Source organism: Acanthopagrus latus, chromosome 4 (genome assembly GCF_904848185.1).
Source record: "Acanthopagrus latus isolate v.2019 chromosome 4, fAcaLat1.1, whole genome shotgun sequence".
In the NCBI taxonomy this organism is placed as follows: Eukaryota; Metazoa; Chordata; class Actinopteri; order Spariformes; family Sparidae; genus Acanthopagrus; species Acanthopagrus latus.
The window spans coordinates 18,953,806-18,968,198 of NC_051042.1; the positions used below are offsets into that span (position 1 = coordinate 18,953,806).

The 14,393-nt window shown below is 40.2% G+C and overlaps 1 protein-coding gene across 1 annotated transcript; it reads left to right on the forward strand.

The window, feature by feature from the left end:
* Window positions 1-632: 632 nt before the first annotated feature.
* si:ch211-150g13.3 (transmembrane protein 178B) lies at window positions 633-14,030 on the forward strand. The gene is made up of 4 exons (XM_037094216.1): window positions 633-1,434; window positions 7,108-7,221; window positions 8,671-8,808; window positions 9,050-14,030. The coding sequence occupies exons 1-4, from the start codon at window positions 1,038-1,040 to the stop codon at window positions 9,295-9,297; spliced, it is 897 nt and encodes a 298-aa protein (XP_036950111.1). The 5' UTR covers window positions 633-1,037; the 3' UTR covers window positions 9,298-14,030.
* Window positions 14,031-14,393: the final 363 nt, after the last annotated feature.

Genomic DNA, 14,393 nt, shown 5'->3' on the forward strand with positions numbered 1-14,393 from the left:
AAAGATCTTTATTGACTGCCTAAACAAACGTAACAAAGGAACTGACCTTAAAGGACAACACAGTTTTATACTCTTTTACTTTGCTTATATGTGGCGGACCCTGCCACCTGCCTAGCTTCAAACAGTGTTCTGGGGACCTCATTTTCTCTGACAGGAGCTTGTTTATTCAATTATAGAGACAATTGTGATTTCTGAGTCTGTATTATCACCTCATTAACTCTGAGTCTGAATTTCTTCTCCAAAAGCTACACAACGCCCCTTTAAATACATCTTCTCTGATTTTAACCAACATGTACAAATAAAGGTGGAATTAATGCATTTGTAGGCTCATATGCTGATATTTTGCACAAATGGGTAATTTATGATTCCAAACGTTACTTATTAGTCATCAAACATGTAAAAAAAAAATGCACATTTTACAGCACACAGCCTAAGCTTGCAGTCATCTTATAACCTGAAAGGAATTGTCTGAGTCATAAAACCCACAATAAAATCCCCAGATAAACGAGAACACCCGGTTTGTTTCGCGGGGGGTGGGGGGAATAATTAAGCGTATTGATTTAAAAACATGAACCTGCGGGGTGATTGAGCTCTCCCTCCGTCGCAACTGTGTTTTTGCATGTTTACCAAACCACAAAAAGGTGACCGCTCAGGCATCACAAATGACAACTCCCCCACAGCAGAGCCGCGCTCCCCCCTGTCCTCGCCATCCCGCAGCAACCTGGAGGAGAGAGAGCGCAACTACATCACTGCCCCTGCCTCCTCCTCACAGCGTTGGTCGCGATCCATCCCCTCTCCTCCTCCTGTACCATAACAGATGGTGGGAACAACATTGCATCCACCGGGTACCACAACAATAGACCGCAGCATCCAGTCCAGACAGCGCTGGCCTCGCACCATCATGCTCCTTGTGCAGGACTGCGTGAGGCTCTGAGTGCCGTCGTGATTCATTTCACGCGGTACCAGCACCACCACCACCACCACGGCCACGGAGGAAGCTTCTTGCGACTGTTTGGGCTCTCCATCGAGCGGGGAAGATGGCCGCTATGAAAATATTAACAGGCACGGGGCTCTTCTTGGCGTTTTGCGCGCTCGGGCTGCTCGCCATGGCGATCTGCACCGACTACTGGTACGAGACCGACGCGCGGAGGCACCGGGAGAGGTGTAAAAACTATGCCAACAAGCGAAACGACCCGGGCTACATCTACATTTCCAACCACAACCTCCCCCTCCAGATGCCTCCAAAGAGCCTGGAGAGGAAAGGTAACGGCCCAGATGCTGGAGCGCTCATCAGGGGGAAGCGGCACTTCCTGGCCGCAGCGTCTGCCATGGAGTCCCACTGCAGCCGGCAGTTTAACTCCACCATCTCCGGGCTGTGGAGGAAGTGTCACCGGGAGGGCTTCGACCTGGAGACCGAGGACCTTATTCATAAAGGTAAACAGAGGGAAGGCTGGCTTTTCCTGTGTGCACCAGGCCGTGATGCTCAGCGATGAGCTCACACCTCAACACAGGACGAGGCCCTCACTCCTCACTCTGCTCTCACGTTAACGTGTGTCTGCCTCCCTCGTGTCATGGTATTACATGACATAAACCTGCTTCATTTGTCATGTTTTTGTTTTTGTTTTTTTTGTTTTTGTTTTTTTTGAATGTATTTTCAGAGGCTTGTGCCTGTTTTTTTTTCTGCTCTGTGAATGTCGCTGTCCATTGTGCTGAGTGAACCTCCTCCTGTCTGAGCTCATGATCCGGCTCCTCAACCTGTTTTGCATCTCTGAGAGACAAAACATCTTGTAAAGGTTAATGTCATTATAACAGTGATTCCATGGTGCAGAAGAAGCTGGATCAGGCTGTACAGCCTCACCACTGAGCAGCAACAGTGAGAAGCCATATATCAGGCCTCATTCATTTATTAATTACCCGGTCCAGACCAGTTGTCCAAAGACTGGTCAGACACACACACACACACACACACACATTGGGGACACCCCCAGCTGTTGGGATTGTAGCTGTCAGTGCTGAAGTAGATGAGCTTTCATAGATCAGTCGACCTGACAAAAAGGCCAACATGACACTTCTACTGACAGTTTTCCCTTCAAACCTCTGATGGAAAAATGTCAACAACACCTCGTTTCAAAATCCATCTTTGCGGGCACCTGCATCCAGTATCTAGACATGTATAGAACATCTACGATCATGAATAATTCAGTTCTTCGTGTTAAGTTTATCACTGAAATCTACCAATTGGAAATTTATGTGACAGTAAAAAAAGCATTTGTTAAAAGGAATAACACAAGATCCAGAGCTCTGGATTAAAATCATCCACAGTTTACATTTCAGTTCCGCTTTTAATGTTTATAAAATGTATTTACGGTCGACAGTGCTGCACGATACAGCCTTAAAATAATATCAAAATAATACACTACTCAAGATTAGTGAGGGATATGGGTGTATGCATGCATGTGCATGGATATGCAATAAAAGTCAAAATAAGTGTGTCACATTGTTTTTGGGGACTGACATATATTCACACAAAATAAAAATTGCGATGTATGAATAATCAGGTGATACGCTAAAATATTCCTAACTTCCTTTGAGTTAGGACTTTAGGCTATATCACAATTAGGGATGCAAATCTTCAGCAGCTTATTTAACCGATCGTCGTCTGCCTGAACAATTGATTATCGTTAGACGGTCAGTGATCATATGAAATATGATCTGACAACATGATCTGTGTTCGATGCAAAACCAGAGCTACCGGGCTACGTCAGGAGTTAAAAGAACAGATAAAGTGAAGGCCCAGCCGCCTGAATGAACAACTTTTATATCACAAACTGATATCACCCCTGGCCCGACAAAGTCCAACCTAGTTTGTACAGAATGTCTTTTTGTATTTTTTTTTATGACAAATTGCTCAAGTTTTAGTTAAAGATACTTCTTGCAGTATTTTAGTCCATCTCTGATTGTCCATTGATATATCATGAATCAGTTAAAGTCCTAACAGTGATTAATTGTTTGATCATCAACATCCCTAATCACCATACACAATATACATCTCAATATCTTGAAATCTCCTCTTAAACACTTCATAAATGCTTCAGCAAAATCAAATATCACAATATTTATACCGAATACCTCAATGTTGATATTGTGACGATATTGTAGAGATGACTATGGATACTTTACAGAATATGAACACAATGAGATTTCTAATAAATAATCAACAGTAATGTGGATATAATATAATATAATATAATATAATATAATATAATATAATATAATATAAGTACTAGAACAAGAAGAACAGTCTGGTAAGTTGAGAAAATAGCACTAGTTTACTGTAACGCAGTCTTTAAAATCAGGAACAGTCAATGCCAGATGCCATTTTATGATATAAAGATTTTAAAATCTGAGACGACGTATAGTCTCATATCACGATAATGATAATATATCGATGTATTGCCTAAGCTGTTTTAATTGTGAGGGCTGTTATCTTTCTGTGTGTTCCTCAGTCAGGTGCTGATTTAGTCGTGGCTGTTTTGATGCTGTACTCTGTGCTGTTATTTAACTCAGTTGAATGAAATCCAAAACATATATTTAAAGTTTTATACACGCTATATCAGCAAAAACAACAAAACAACTATATGAAGGTAACATTTCTCTTGGTGCGACTCTGTGCATGATATGTGCACACCTCATGGTGTAGATGTTGATAAACTATTCAAAAATTATTGTGGTCACGTGACTTCAGCGTCTTGAACTGCTGTGAAACATGTTTGCTACTGTTAGCTCCAGCGCCTCTGGGTTCTGCCAGAATGGAGGGGCAGTATAATGGAATTCATACATGATCAGTTTTAGCAGCGGCAGAAGTAAATACTGTGAGTGAACGGATGATATTCACCAATTTACGTGGCTTTGTCTGATATGTGAGATCATATTTATTCCCTTGATAATTGCTCTAATGCTTAGAGTCAATATTAGCGTTGTTATCAGAGCAATTTCATATTATATATTAATCCTGTTCTTACACATTGATAGTCTATCTCTTGGTTAAAAGACCCACAACTAATAAATAATGGTGTTGACATTTAAGTGGGTAAGTGGGTGTAAAAAGGCTAAATACAGATGTTTCACTTATATAGATATAGATTAGATATATTTTCAAATGACATGAGCTGGACTTGTCTCATAGAAACACAACAGTCCAACTGTGATGATGCCCATCAGTTTGGAAGCAAGTTATACCACCTACGAGAGGGCAGATGTCATTTGGGTGGAACTGCTTTGTTTACATTACATTAGTGCACTTAATGAAACTGGATTTAATTTCCCCAGAAACTGCTAATTTGTGATCTTTGATGGTGCACAGGTACGAAGGTGTTTGATCTTAGTCTAATTATGAGTACAGACACATCTCTGCTGGTGATTAGTGGCTGCAGCGAAGGATTAATGTCATCGTTAATTAAGCCATCGGCCGTTTTCGTGATTAATTGATAAGTTGTTTGGTCTTTAAAATGTCATAATATGGTGAAATGCATCTATGTTTAGTGTTTCCTAAAGCTTCAAGAGGATGTCCTCTAATGTCTCGCTTTGTCCACAAACCAGAGATATTCAGTTTACATTCACAGAGGAATGATGACACGAGAAAATAAGAAGCTGGAAGCAGATCATTTGTTTTTTTGTTTTTTTTTTTTAAATTGCGGCTCTGGTGATATGCGCTGATAAAAGAGTTAGATAAACACTCAGATCTTAATCTGTGTGTCAAATTTCCACCGACTGCTGATCTTTTAATGGCATTTGATCGGATGCTCAGTAGTGTTCTTATTTGTTTTTTCGTGTAGCGGTTGTGTTTTGTAGCACACGTGCAATTCAACATCGTTTCACACCGATTTAGACCTAAACTCTGGCAGTACATTAAAAAGTCCTTTCACACACTTCATGCAGGTGTGTTCACATGTTTTGGCTTATTAGACCTTTACTCAGATTAAGTCCTCAAACACAAAGCTAGCAGGAGAGTTGGGCAGAAGCACAGTCCTGAGGATTACTCACACTGAGTAATATCACCTGTGTGGATGCAGCACAAGTGTACAGGGAATAAGACATTTTGCCAGGTATCCAACACTTTAGCTGTAATAGAAGCAAATTAAAAAACATATTTTCTGATGAATTTTGACTGAACCCGAGATGTGAAGTTATGCTCCTCTCTGCCTGACACGTGAGGCTGAACTCATATAAAAGCACTGATGCTCTTTTAGATGTGGCACACTGACCTCATGTAAACAGTAAAAGGTGTTATGCATAGTTTCTATTTCACACATCAATGCAAAGTGTGGTAAAAGCTTTAGAAGGATCACAAACACGATGGCTTTTCTACAACACATCGGTCTGTACGGAAAACATTAAATATCTGGACGTAAACGCAGCGCTGATGTATAAACCTGATCCTTCTGTCTTAGCCTTGGTTGCCTCAACAAAGAGCATTCAGATCAAAGCCTGTAGAAGATCACAAACCTGACTCTCAGAGGGAAAGAGTCTAAAAATCAAAGATTAACTGAGTTTGACAAAAGCTTTGACAAAAGTAGGCTAATGGGAATTTTGTATTATTGTATCATCAAACCACTGAACGCCCATTACAGAAAGAAATACATGTCAGCTTTGGTTCTAGATGTTTTGGTAAAGTACAGTAGAAACATCACTTTTCTTCGCTAAAATGTGAAATGAAACTTAAAGCAGCACCGTGTAACTTCTTCACCTGAAACAACAGCTTCAGTCATGTTGACGGTACTTGTTTCTGCACTACGTCACTTCAGTGAGAGGGTAGGATCACAGCAGACATACAAGTTTTTTAACCACATTACATTATTGTGACGTAATGAGTTACACCCACATTATGTCTGACAAATTGCTAAATAGTGTTGCATTAAAAGGTACAATATTGAACATTTTAGGATTAAAATGTCCGAAAACGACTAGTCTTTTGTTTTGTGCTATGTTGAGTTGTGTACTTGCACTATCCCGAATGTTTCCAACGTTCAAACCTTCACTCGTTCCAAGAAACCTGCAAGTTGACTCGAAGGAACGATGTTTTTCATTTGGTCGTCTGTTGCTGTGACTTCCCGGAAAACATCAGATGATGAGTCAAAGAGTGAGGAAGAGGGTGAGGAAGAAAGTTTCTGCCTGAGTCACATATATAGATTTTCATTTGCAATGGCAAACCCTAACCCCTAAAAATAAAGAGAGCAACTCCTATGATCCCACGCTGCTTACATCATTTTTTGTTTTGATTGAGGGAATCCCTTTTTTTAGAAAGAAATTGCATTCTGTGTGTCGAAGTGATGATTTTGCATGTCATTGCTAGGGCTGGGTCCGGCTAATAGAAATTTGAAAGCAATAACGTTACCTTAACTCCGATACCAGTTCTTGAACAATACAATTTTATGAAATCCGTTTTAAGAAATGATTACATTACACACATGGTGAGCCCCGTCTCGGGGTGCAACCTTGCATTTTTCCTGCATTCCTTGAGAGAGCCAATCACTACCACTGTTAGATCTAAACACAATAAGCATGCTGCATGCTTACTGGTTCACTGACATGATTAACTCCATAGGTACTGAACTTTGGTATTGAATGAGAAGACATTTGTACATGCTCCAAAGTATCCAGGCAATTCAGTTGGTGCCATAATAGTATGGACGTTTGATACCCAGCCCTGGACTACATCCATGTCTGAGTGTGTGGGACTGTGAAAGCTTGTTTTGAACGCAGCTTATCGCACTGACCATTAAGTCAATGTGAAGAGATTCACTTTAAATGGGAGCAATTAAGGTTCTTTATTAAGCCTGCAGTGGAATAATCCATATTCCATATTGTTTCCTAATCCCCCGTTAATAACAGTGTAGGAGTGGTTGGGAACGCGAGGTTAATAAGGCCATCTCAGTAAATTAAAACTCTGTGAGGCTGTAAAAATAAATATGAGGCTTTCCTACAGTGTGTGTATGTTATTTCCTAATCCCAACGATTCCGAATGAGACTTTGATTAAATTGTATTCTGTGTCACCTTTCTCTATTCAAAGATGTATTTTTCTGTCTCTGTCATTTTCCTTTTGCCAGGCATAATTCAAAGATGTACCCCAGTCAAGTATCACTACTCTTCGTCCATCCTGCCACGACATTTACCCATCAACATCACAAAGACCATACGACAGGACGAGTGGCACGCACTCCGTGAGTCTCAAAACGTTTGTCTGTGTTTGTGGAACTGGTCAGACGTGCAGTTCCTGGCATCATTGACTTTGATCCGCATTCATTTTTCTGATTTTTGCTTCATCGATATACAATTGAGTGACTGTTTGAGCAAAAAAAAGGGGAAACTGTAAAAAGAAAATGTTTACGAAACTTGGGTTATTTTGAGTCTCTTTAATCAGTTACAATTTAAAAATGATATCCTCCGGAAAAGCTGTCTTTACGTTCAGGGGTTTAGTTGGCTCAGTTTTCTGAGTATGTGTGAAATCCGGCATCCCTCAAGGCACAATTTTTGGCCCGGTCTTACTTTCACTGACAGCTTTCTTCGTGGTCACATTGTTTTCTCCACTGCAGAGATATTTGGGAGACTTTAGAATAAGTAAACAGTTTCTTTCTGTCGTGATTAGACCAGTCAAATATTATATTATATATGTTATATTTATATATTTTCCATACAGCTTAACTATTGAAGCAAACTGATGCCATTATTCTTTGTTTAAACATTTTTTTAGTCCCTCATTTTATAAATCAGATAATACAGTGCCAGCCTATACTGGTTGAGTGTCGATGTCTTAATTGTTTGACAGATTGTACCAACCACTGTTCCCAAATATATCACTGACCTTATAAGCCCTTCTCGCCCACATGTGGACTCTTGACCTCGTGTTATCATGTCATCACTATTAGGGAGCTTCTGGCTTTAGACGTGCTTATCTGAGGACATGAGGTCGGACAGATTACTGTCTTCTTTTAAATCTCTCCCCCTTATACACTTGGATCGGCTTGTATTTCCTATTTGATATCCTGGTTCAGGGAGATAGAGCCACGGAGCTGTTTGACCTTAGATTGCATCAGTAGTGATTTTCAATAAAACGTTTTGAATTCAATGTTGTGCGTCTGCGATGATATGCTCTGTGTTGAACATGCTTGCTTGTTGCAGCTTGCCTTACACAGTTATGGCAAAGAATGTTTCTGAGTTTGTATTTTCACCTTGTTAATGTTGTGAATTTAAAATTCTGGGTTTTAATTTCTCCAAATTTACATACAGTCGTGCCCCTTTAAGTTAATTGTTATAAAAATCTAGATGGTCTATTCATAAGTGACCAGCAGGTCACCATTGACATTCAGTGATTTTTCAAAATACAATAATCATGTTAATTGAAGTGTAAATTAGGTTATCTGTTAAATTATTGAATCACACTTTTTCTGATTGACAATCCATCTGAAATAATGATATAAACATTTCAAAATACATGTAATGGTTTCCTGTTTCATTACAAAGTAAAATATGAAGGCATTATTTACTTTATCTCACAGCATAATGTGACGTCTATATTTGTCCATTCCATTAAGCTTTCAGAGTAATAACCAGTCCAAACAATAGGCTCCAGTTTCACTGTTTGCTTTGCGACATTTCCTCTCTGCTCGCAGATCTAAGAAGAATGACGGCCGGCTTCGTGGGCATGGCCGTGTCCATCATTCTCTTTGGCTGGATCATTGGAGTGCTGGGATGCTGCCAGCAGCATGACCTCATGCAATATGTAGCTGGGCTACTCTTTCTCATGGGAGGTACTGTGAGAGCACATATGACACCATCCACTCACAAACATGCAGACACAATCCAATTTTATTCAATTTCTGTATTCATGTTTTGTCAGCTGAGAGCATCTTTGGGTTAACATGAGATAGTCGAACACCGTCCGGTGGTAACATGACTCCTGTCCTGCAGTGAGATGCACTGCACATGTAGGAATGTCGTAATGGAACTGGAACCATTTTAAAATGCTGCTTGTCTCTTCTGCTTACACAGGAACATGCTGCATCATCTCCTTGTGCACATGTGTGGCAGGGATCAACTTTGAGTTGTCCCGCTACCCACGCTACATGTACGGCCTCCCTGAGGACATTAGCCATGGCTATGGCTGGTCCATGTTTTGTGCCTGGGGGGGCCTCGGTCTCACATTGCTGGCTGGCTTCCTCTGCACCTTGGCCCCCTCCCTGAGCACGCCAACTCGCACTACGACCCACAAGCCGAGGCAGGAGAATGGAACCGTGTGACAGAGGTGCCGCGAAGTGACCGACCCACCGAACGCACAAACCACACCCTTCCAACCTTGATGTTTAACTCTGAAACAGTTTTTGTCTGATCACCATCTCACACCACCCTCGACATCTCCATCTCCCCTTCAGTGTTCAGTGTGCCTGAGAAGGAGCAAAGCAACAACAAACTTCACACACCCAATCTCGAGAAATCCCCGAGGGACCTCCAGGAACACCAAACGTATCACCCACAGTAACATACGTCTGGGCCATGGCTCTCATAGCACAAATAAGACATTTTTTTGGTTCCGATGTTTGACATGCTGACTCTAAAGGTGACTGTTTTCTCTGAAGAGAATTTGTCTTAAAATGGTGCTCTCTTAAATACATAAAATACAGTCCCACACAAAACACACACACACACACACACACACACACACACACACACACACATACACACACACCAGCACATGGTTTTACACACACGCTCAATTACTCCGAATGATTCATGGGAGAAATCCTCTAAAAGGATCAAACACACAGACATCAAGCCAGAGCATCATGTCAGCATTCCTCTTTCAGTCGAGTGATGTGTGCTGTGTTATCGTTCGTAATGAAAAAAAAAAAAAAGAAGAAATCTGGCATTGACTGCCCATCGCTTATTTGTAGTGTAGCACACTAACTGATATCAAACATGAGCCCCGGGAGTAACGTCTGCAGCCTCTGCAGAGCACAAAATGCATCTAGCAAGCGCCAGTCAGTGCGGTAAAACACACAGAAGTCGATTTGCATTGAAAAGCAAATTGTTTCTTCTTTAAAGATTCTATATGTAAAAATGCATCTCTGTGTAGATCCAGATCATCATTTGTGTAAAGTAGATTTTGAATAAGAATGTTTGTTTTCTGTCTGGTAAGAGGTAATGATGGCTGACAGGGTGGAGAGGATAAAGAGTTAGAGGATGGTGCTCAGAGCACGAATCCATAATTGGATTCAGCAACATTAAGGTATTTTGTTGTACCAAACTGACAAACCCGACCCGCCTGTTTACTGAAAGCTGAGTCATAACCTGACAAAAGCAAAAAACACAAAGCCAAACTGTGAAGGAGGTATTAAAACGCTCCATTGTTTACCCTCAATATCGGTCAGCATTTTTTTGTGTAACATGAGCAACTTCAGTGATCCCACTAAACATGAAAAAGCACAAGCTGCGTCCCAGAGCCTCTCCTAGTACAACAATATAGTGACATCCACATTGTTAGAGGGCAATCGTGTCCGAGATGAAATGTGGCTCAGTTACAGCTGAAAAATCAATGAAACAAGCACAATATGAAAAAAAATGTATGTAATAGACATCATTATCCCACAACGCAGCACACAATGGAAAAAGGCGCTCCTCACTCAGATTTATGTTGAGCAGATGTGGACGTGGTGCAGTGGTGTCATGGAAAACAAAACAGAAACAAAAATGAAAAAAAACAAAAAAAAAACGAAAGTAAAGATGAAGTAATAAGTCCATATAACATGATTCAAAATTCACAGGTCTGACTGATCTTAAGGACACATATTGATTGCGTACTGACTTAAGAAACGGTACATGTTATGTAGTGTGCGATAGGAACATGGAAATCATTACATTTGTCTCCCACTCTTATGAATCAATTGTTGGATTAAAAAAATGCCTCCAAACCTGGTTGTGGAAAAAAGCACAAAATAGTCATTTAGAAAGACTCTTGACTTAAGTGATGTACGTTAGAAGCTGTATTCCAAAAACACACTGTGTACTCATTTTGGTTTTTGATAACTAAGATTACAAAATGATGTATACTTAAAGGTACAGTGTGTAGGATTTAGTGGCGGTGATCCCTCATCTTAGCCTTCCCTATGATGGCCGCTTATGAAAGAGCCAGTGTTTGGTTTGTCCGTTGTGGGCTACTGTAGAAACACAGTGGTGCAACAGAGAACAGCGCCAGGCTTTGAAGCTAGCATCTGTAGTGGCCACACAGTGCAATTACAGCAAGACTGCTTCCCATACTTGAGATTTTTTGGCTTTATGCGTCACAGAGCAGCTTTCTGTTGAATGAACCGGGCTCTGCCTCCAAAGCTGCATCCAGGTATCACTATACGTCCATGAAGAGGTCCCACTCCCTTTGTAAATATCAAACATCTCATTCTAAGCTAATGAAATTACAATGATTCTTAGGTTTGAGATGATAATTATGAATAGTATACTCCATTTATGCCCCTGAATCCTAAATCCTACACAGTGGACCTTTAAAATCACACGTATTCATGGACACTATGGACTAACAATGTCTAGTATTGGACCGGGCCGTGTGAAACAGGGTTTAGCAGGTAGGACTTTGCTGAGTGGAAAAGAAGATGGATGATAATAACACAGCAGCCAGTTTTCTGTCATGCAGATTCATTCCCCCCTACCCCGAATCATTAGAGCTGATTTTGAAGTCTTCAAGCGTACTTCAACTCCATGATCGAGAATATTACAGCCATGTGTGATGAAGTTTTTATAAATGTTGATTGCTGGAGATGAGTCATGAGATATTCTATCAGCTATGTCAAATAACTTTCTTAGAAAAAAAACAAACAACGGTGTTATAATGTGTATTGACGACACTGTGCGTGATGTTCGGTCCTTTCACCATCACCATTAACCTCCTCGCGAGGCTACCACTTTTCAGAAGTCGAGGATATTAACTGAGGCATGATTGAAAAAAAACTGTATCTTCAGTGTCTTGTTGAATCTTTGCACTTTGCTGGGTCTCATAAAAAGTCTGTGAACCTGAAGTCTGAGCAGGTGGAGTTATACATAATATGTTTGTAAGGCCACATACAGGAGCAAAAGATGACCAGAGCATGTAATAAGCACCCTGTTGTGTCTTACAAAGAGTTTGGGTTTTATACCATGTTGTGTGTTTAGGGTCAGTTGGTCGAGGCTCTTATTGTGAAAATATTTATGCCAGAAACACGGACGTACCATAAATATAAAACCATTTATATCTATGGTCACTGCACTGACGGTTGAGTCAGTGTATTCTCTGATGTCCTGCGACTCACAGAATGCTGTTTGGTGTTTTGGTTTTATAGAAATTTTAAGTTCACACCCAAACTACACAGTAATATGAGTATTACTGTCAGCGGTAACCTGTAATGTATAAGTACATGACGCAAGTATAGTATGTGTTAGGACTGAAGCACAATTGCACACAAATCTTACAAGTATTTTGTGTATTATAGGTGGTAAAATCTGACTTTTTCCAATACTAATGTTCCACCACTGCACATGTGCAGGACTTTGTCAAAAAAAAAAGAAGTATTACAAGCAAAAAATGTAAAAGCATAAACATGTTTACACCCCCATAGCTTAAACTGCAAATTTCAAGAAGACAGACACACATTTTTTAAAGCGACAGCTCACCCCGAAATCAAAAACACACATTCTTCCTCACACCTGTTGTGTTTTTTTTTTTTTGTTTTTTTTTTTTCATCTTGATCATTCTGGTGTCGGTTTCAGAGTTTTGTAGATATTGGCTCTAGACATGTCTGCCCTCTCTTGAATGTAATGGAACTAGATGGCACCTGACTTGTGGTGCACGTTTGAAAAAACTCAACAGCAATGTCTCCTTCGAGAAACCATGTTCCAGTTAGTCCAGAGGATTCAGAGACCCTGTCAGCAGTTTCATGTAGTGACTTTTTTAATGTATCCCCTCTCAAAAGGAAATTTGCAAATGTGCGAGCACATTTCTGCTTTGGCAATATTGTTCATATAATCTCCATGTCAATAAAGCACCTTTGAATTGAACTGAATTGAACTGAATACAAAAAATGGCTATGCAATGACAGGCAACCACTCACTCGTCTAGAATATTTTTCTGGAAATGTAATCATAAATTCACAGTTTTAATGCTGTTGCGTGTGGTTTGTCTGCGTGTTGTTGCCATAGCTAGTTGGAGGCTAGCTAACTTAGCCAGCTAACGTCACAACTCAGTCAAAGGGGATGACATTAACATTTACATTAAGCACAGCACGTGCATCTGCGTAAATGTCAGATGTACACTTCTTTTTGTGCAGGAATTAAGAAAACACAAAATAGTTCACATCAAGGTCTGTGGATTACCTTACTGAGTGCCATCTAGTTCCATCATAATGGAGAGAGGGCAGACATCTTGTCAGCTGATAGCTCCCAAACTCAGCAACTCACATCAGAACTACATGGATAAAAACCTCTACAGGTCAGAGGAAGAATATGCTTTTTTGATTTCAGGGTGAACTATCCCTTTAAAAAAAACTAAGATTTTGTCATTGATTGGATTGATATTCAATGCAGAACAGTAGCACACAGTAGCAAGATTTACAAAACATTACAAATAATGTACTCTAGAGAACGAAAGAGGTCAGCACAGTGTAACAACACATTTGAAATTGATGTAAAATCCCTCTCAAAGTGACAACTTCCTGTGCTTCACAAGGAACTTAGAAATGTTCTCTGTGCAAATGAGAGATGCCCTGTGAAAATGCCGCCGTTTGGAGCGGCACTCGTTTCAGTAGCACAGCTATTATTTTCTACAAGTCATTTATACTGGTTCAAATCCACTGCAGATGTTAAGTGGGGACTTAAAAAGACATTACAGTCTTGCATGATATCATTACAGTTAGTTTCTTTCAATATATTAAAACTTGTGTCCATTTTTAATCAATTTATTTTAATGAAATAAAAATATGTAATTACTAATGTGTTGCTTGGTGACTTTAAGTGTGTTTGTTTTTTTCCCCATTAATGTCCCTTTTTTGACATCCTGCTGACGAGGCAGAATTGGGTTTTTGTAAAGCTGTATCTTTTTGTTCATGTGGAGTCAAAACTGAAGACAGATTTCCAGCGTGGATGAGAGTTAAATGTCATGGAGAGGTGAGACACGATCACAGCAGCCTCCTCCAAACAGGCGCAGAGGCGAGGCTTGGCCTTTTGTCACTTAGGACATGGTGCCATCTAGAGGGAGGTCTTGATGTTTTTTGTGCCTTTTTAAAGGGCCCATAATGTGAAAGTGGAAGAAAAAAAGAAACATTTACGAACATTTTTTTTTTTTTTTTGCGTTGATCGA

Coding starts and splice junctions, on each gene's coding strand:
- si:ch211-150g13.3 (XM_037094216.1), top strand. CDS start 1,038: ATGGCCGCTATGAAAATATTAACAGGCACGGGGCTCTTCTTGGCGTTT. Junction 1,435..7,107: donor CGAGGACCTTATTCATAAAG/GTAAACAGAGGG, acceptor TCCTTTTGCCAG/GCATAATTCAAAGATGTACC. Junction 8,809..9,049: donor GCTACTCTTTCTCATGGGAG/GTACTGTGAGAG, acceptor CTGCTTACACAG/GAACATGCTGCATCATCTCC.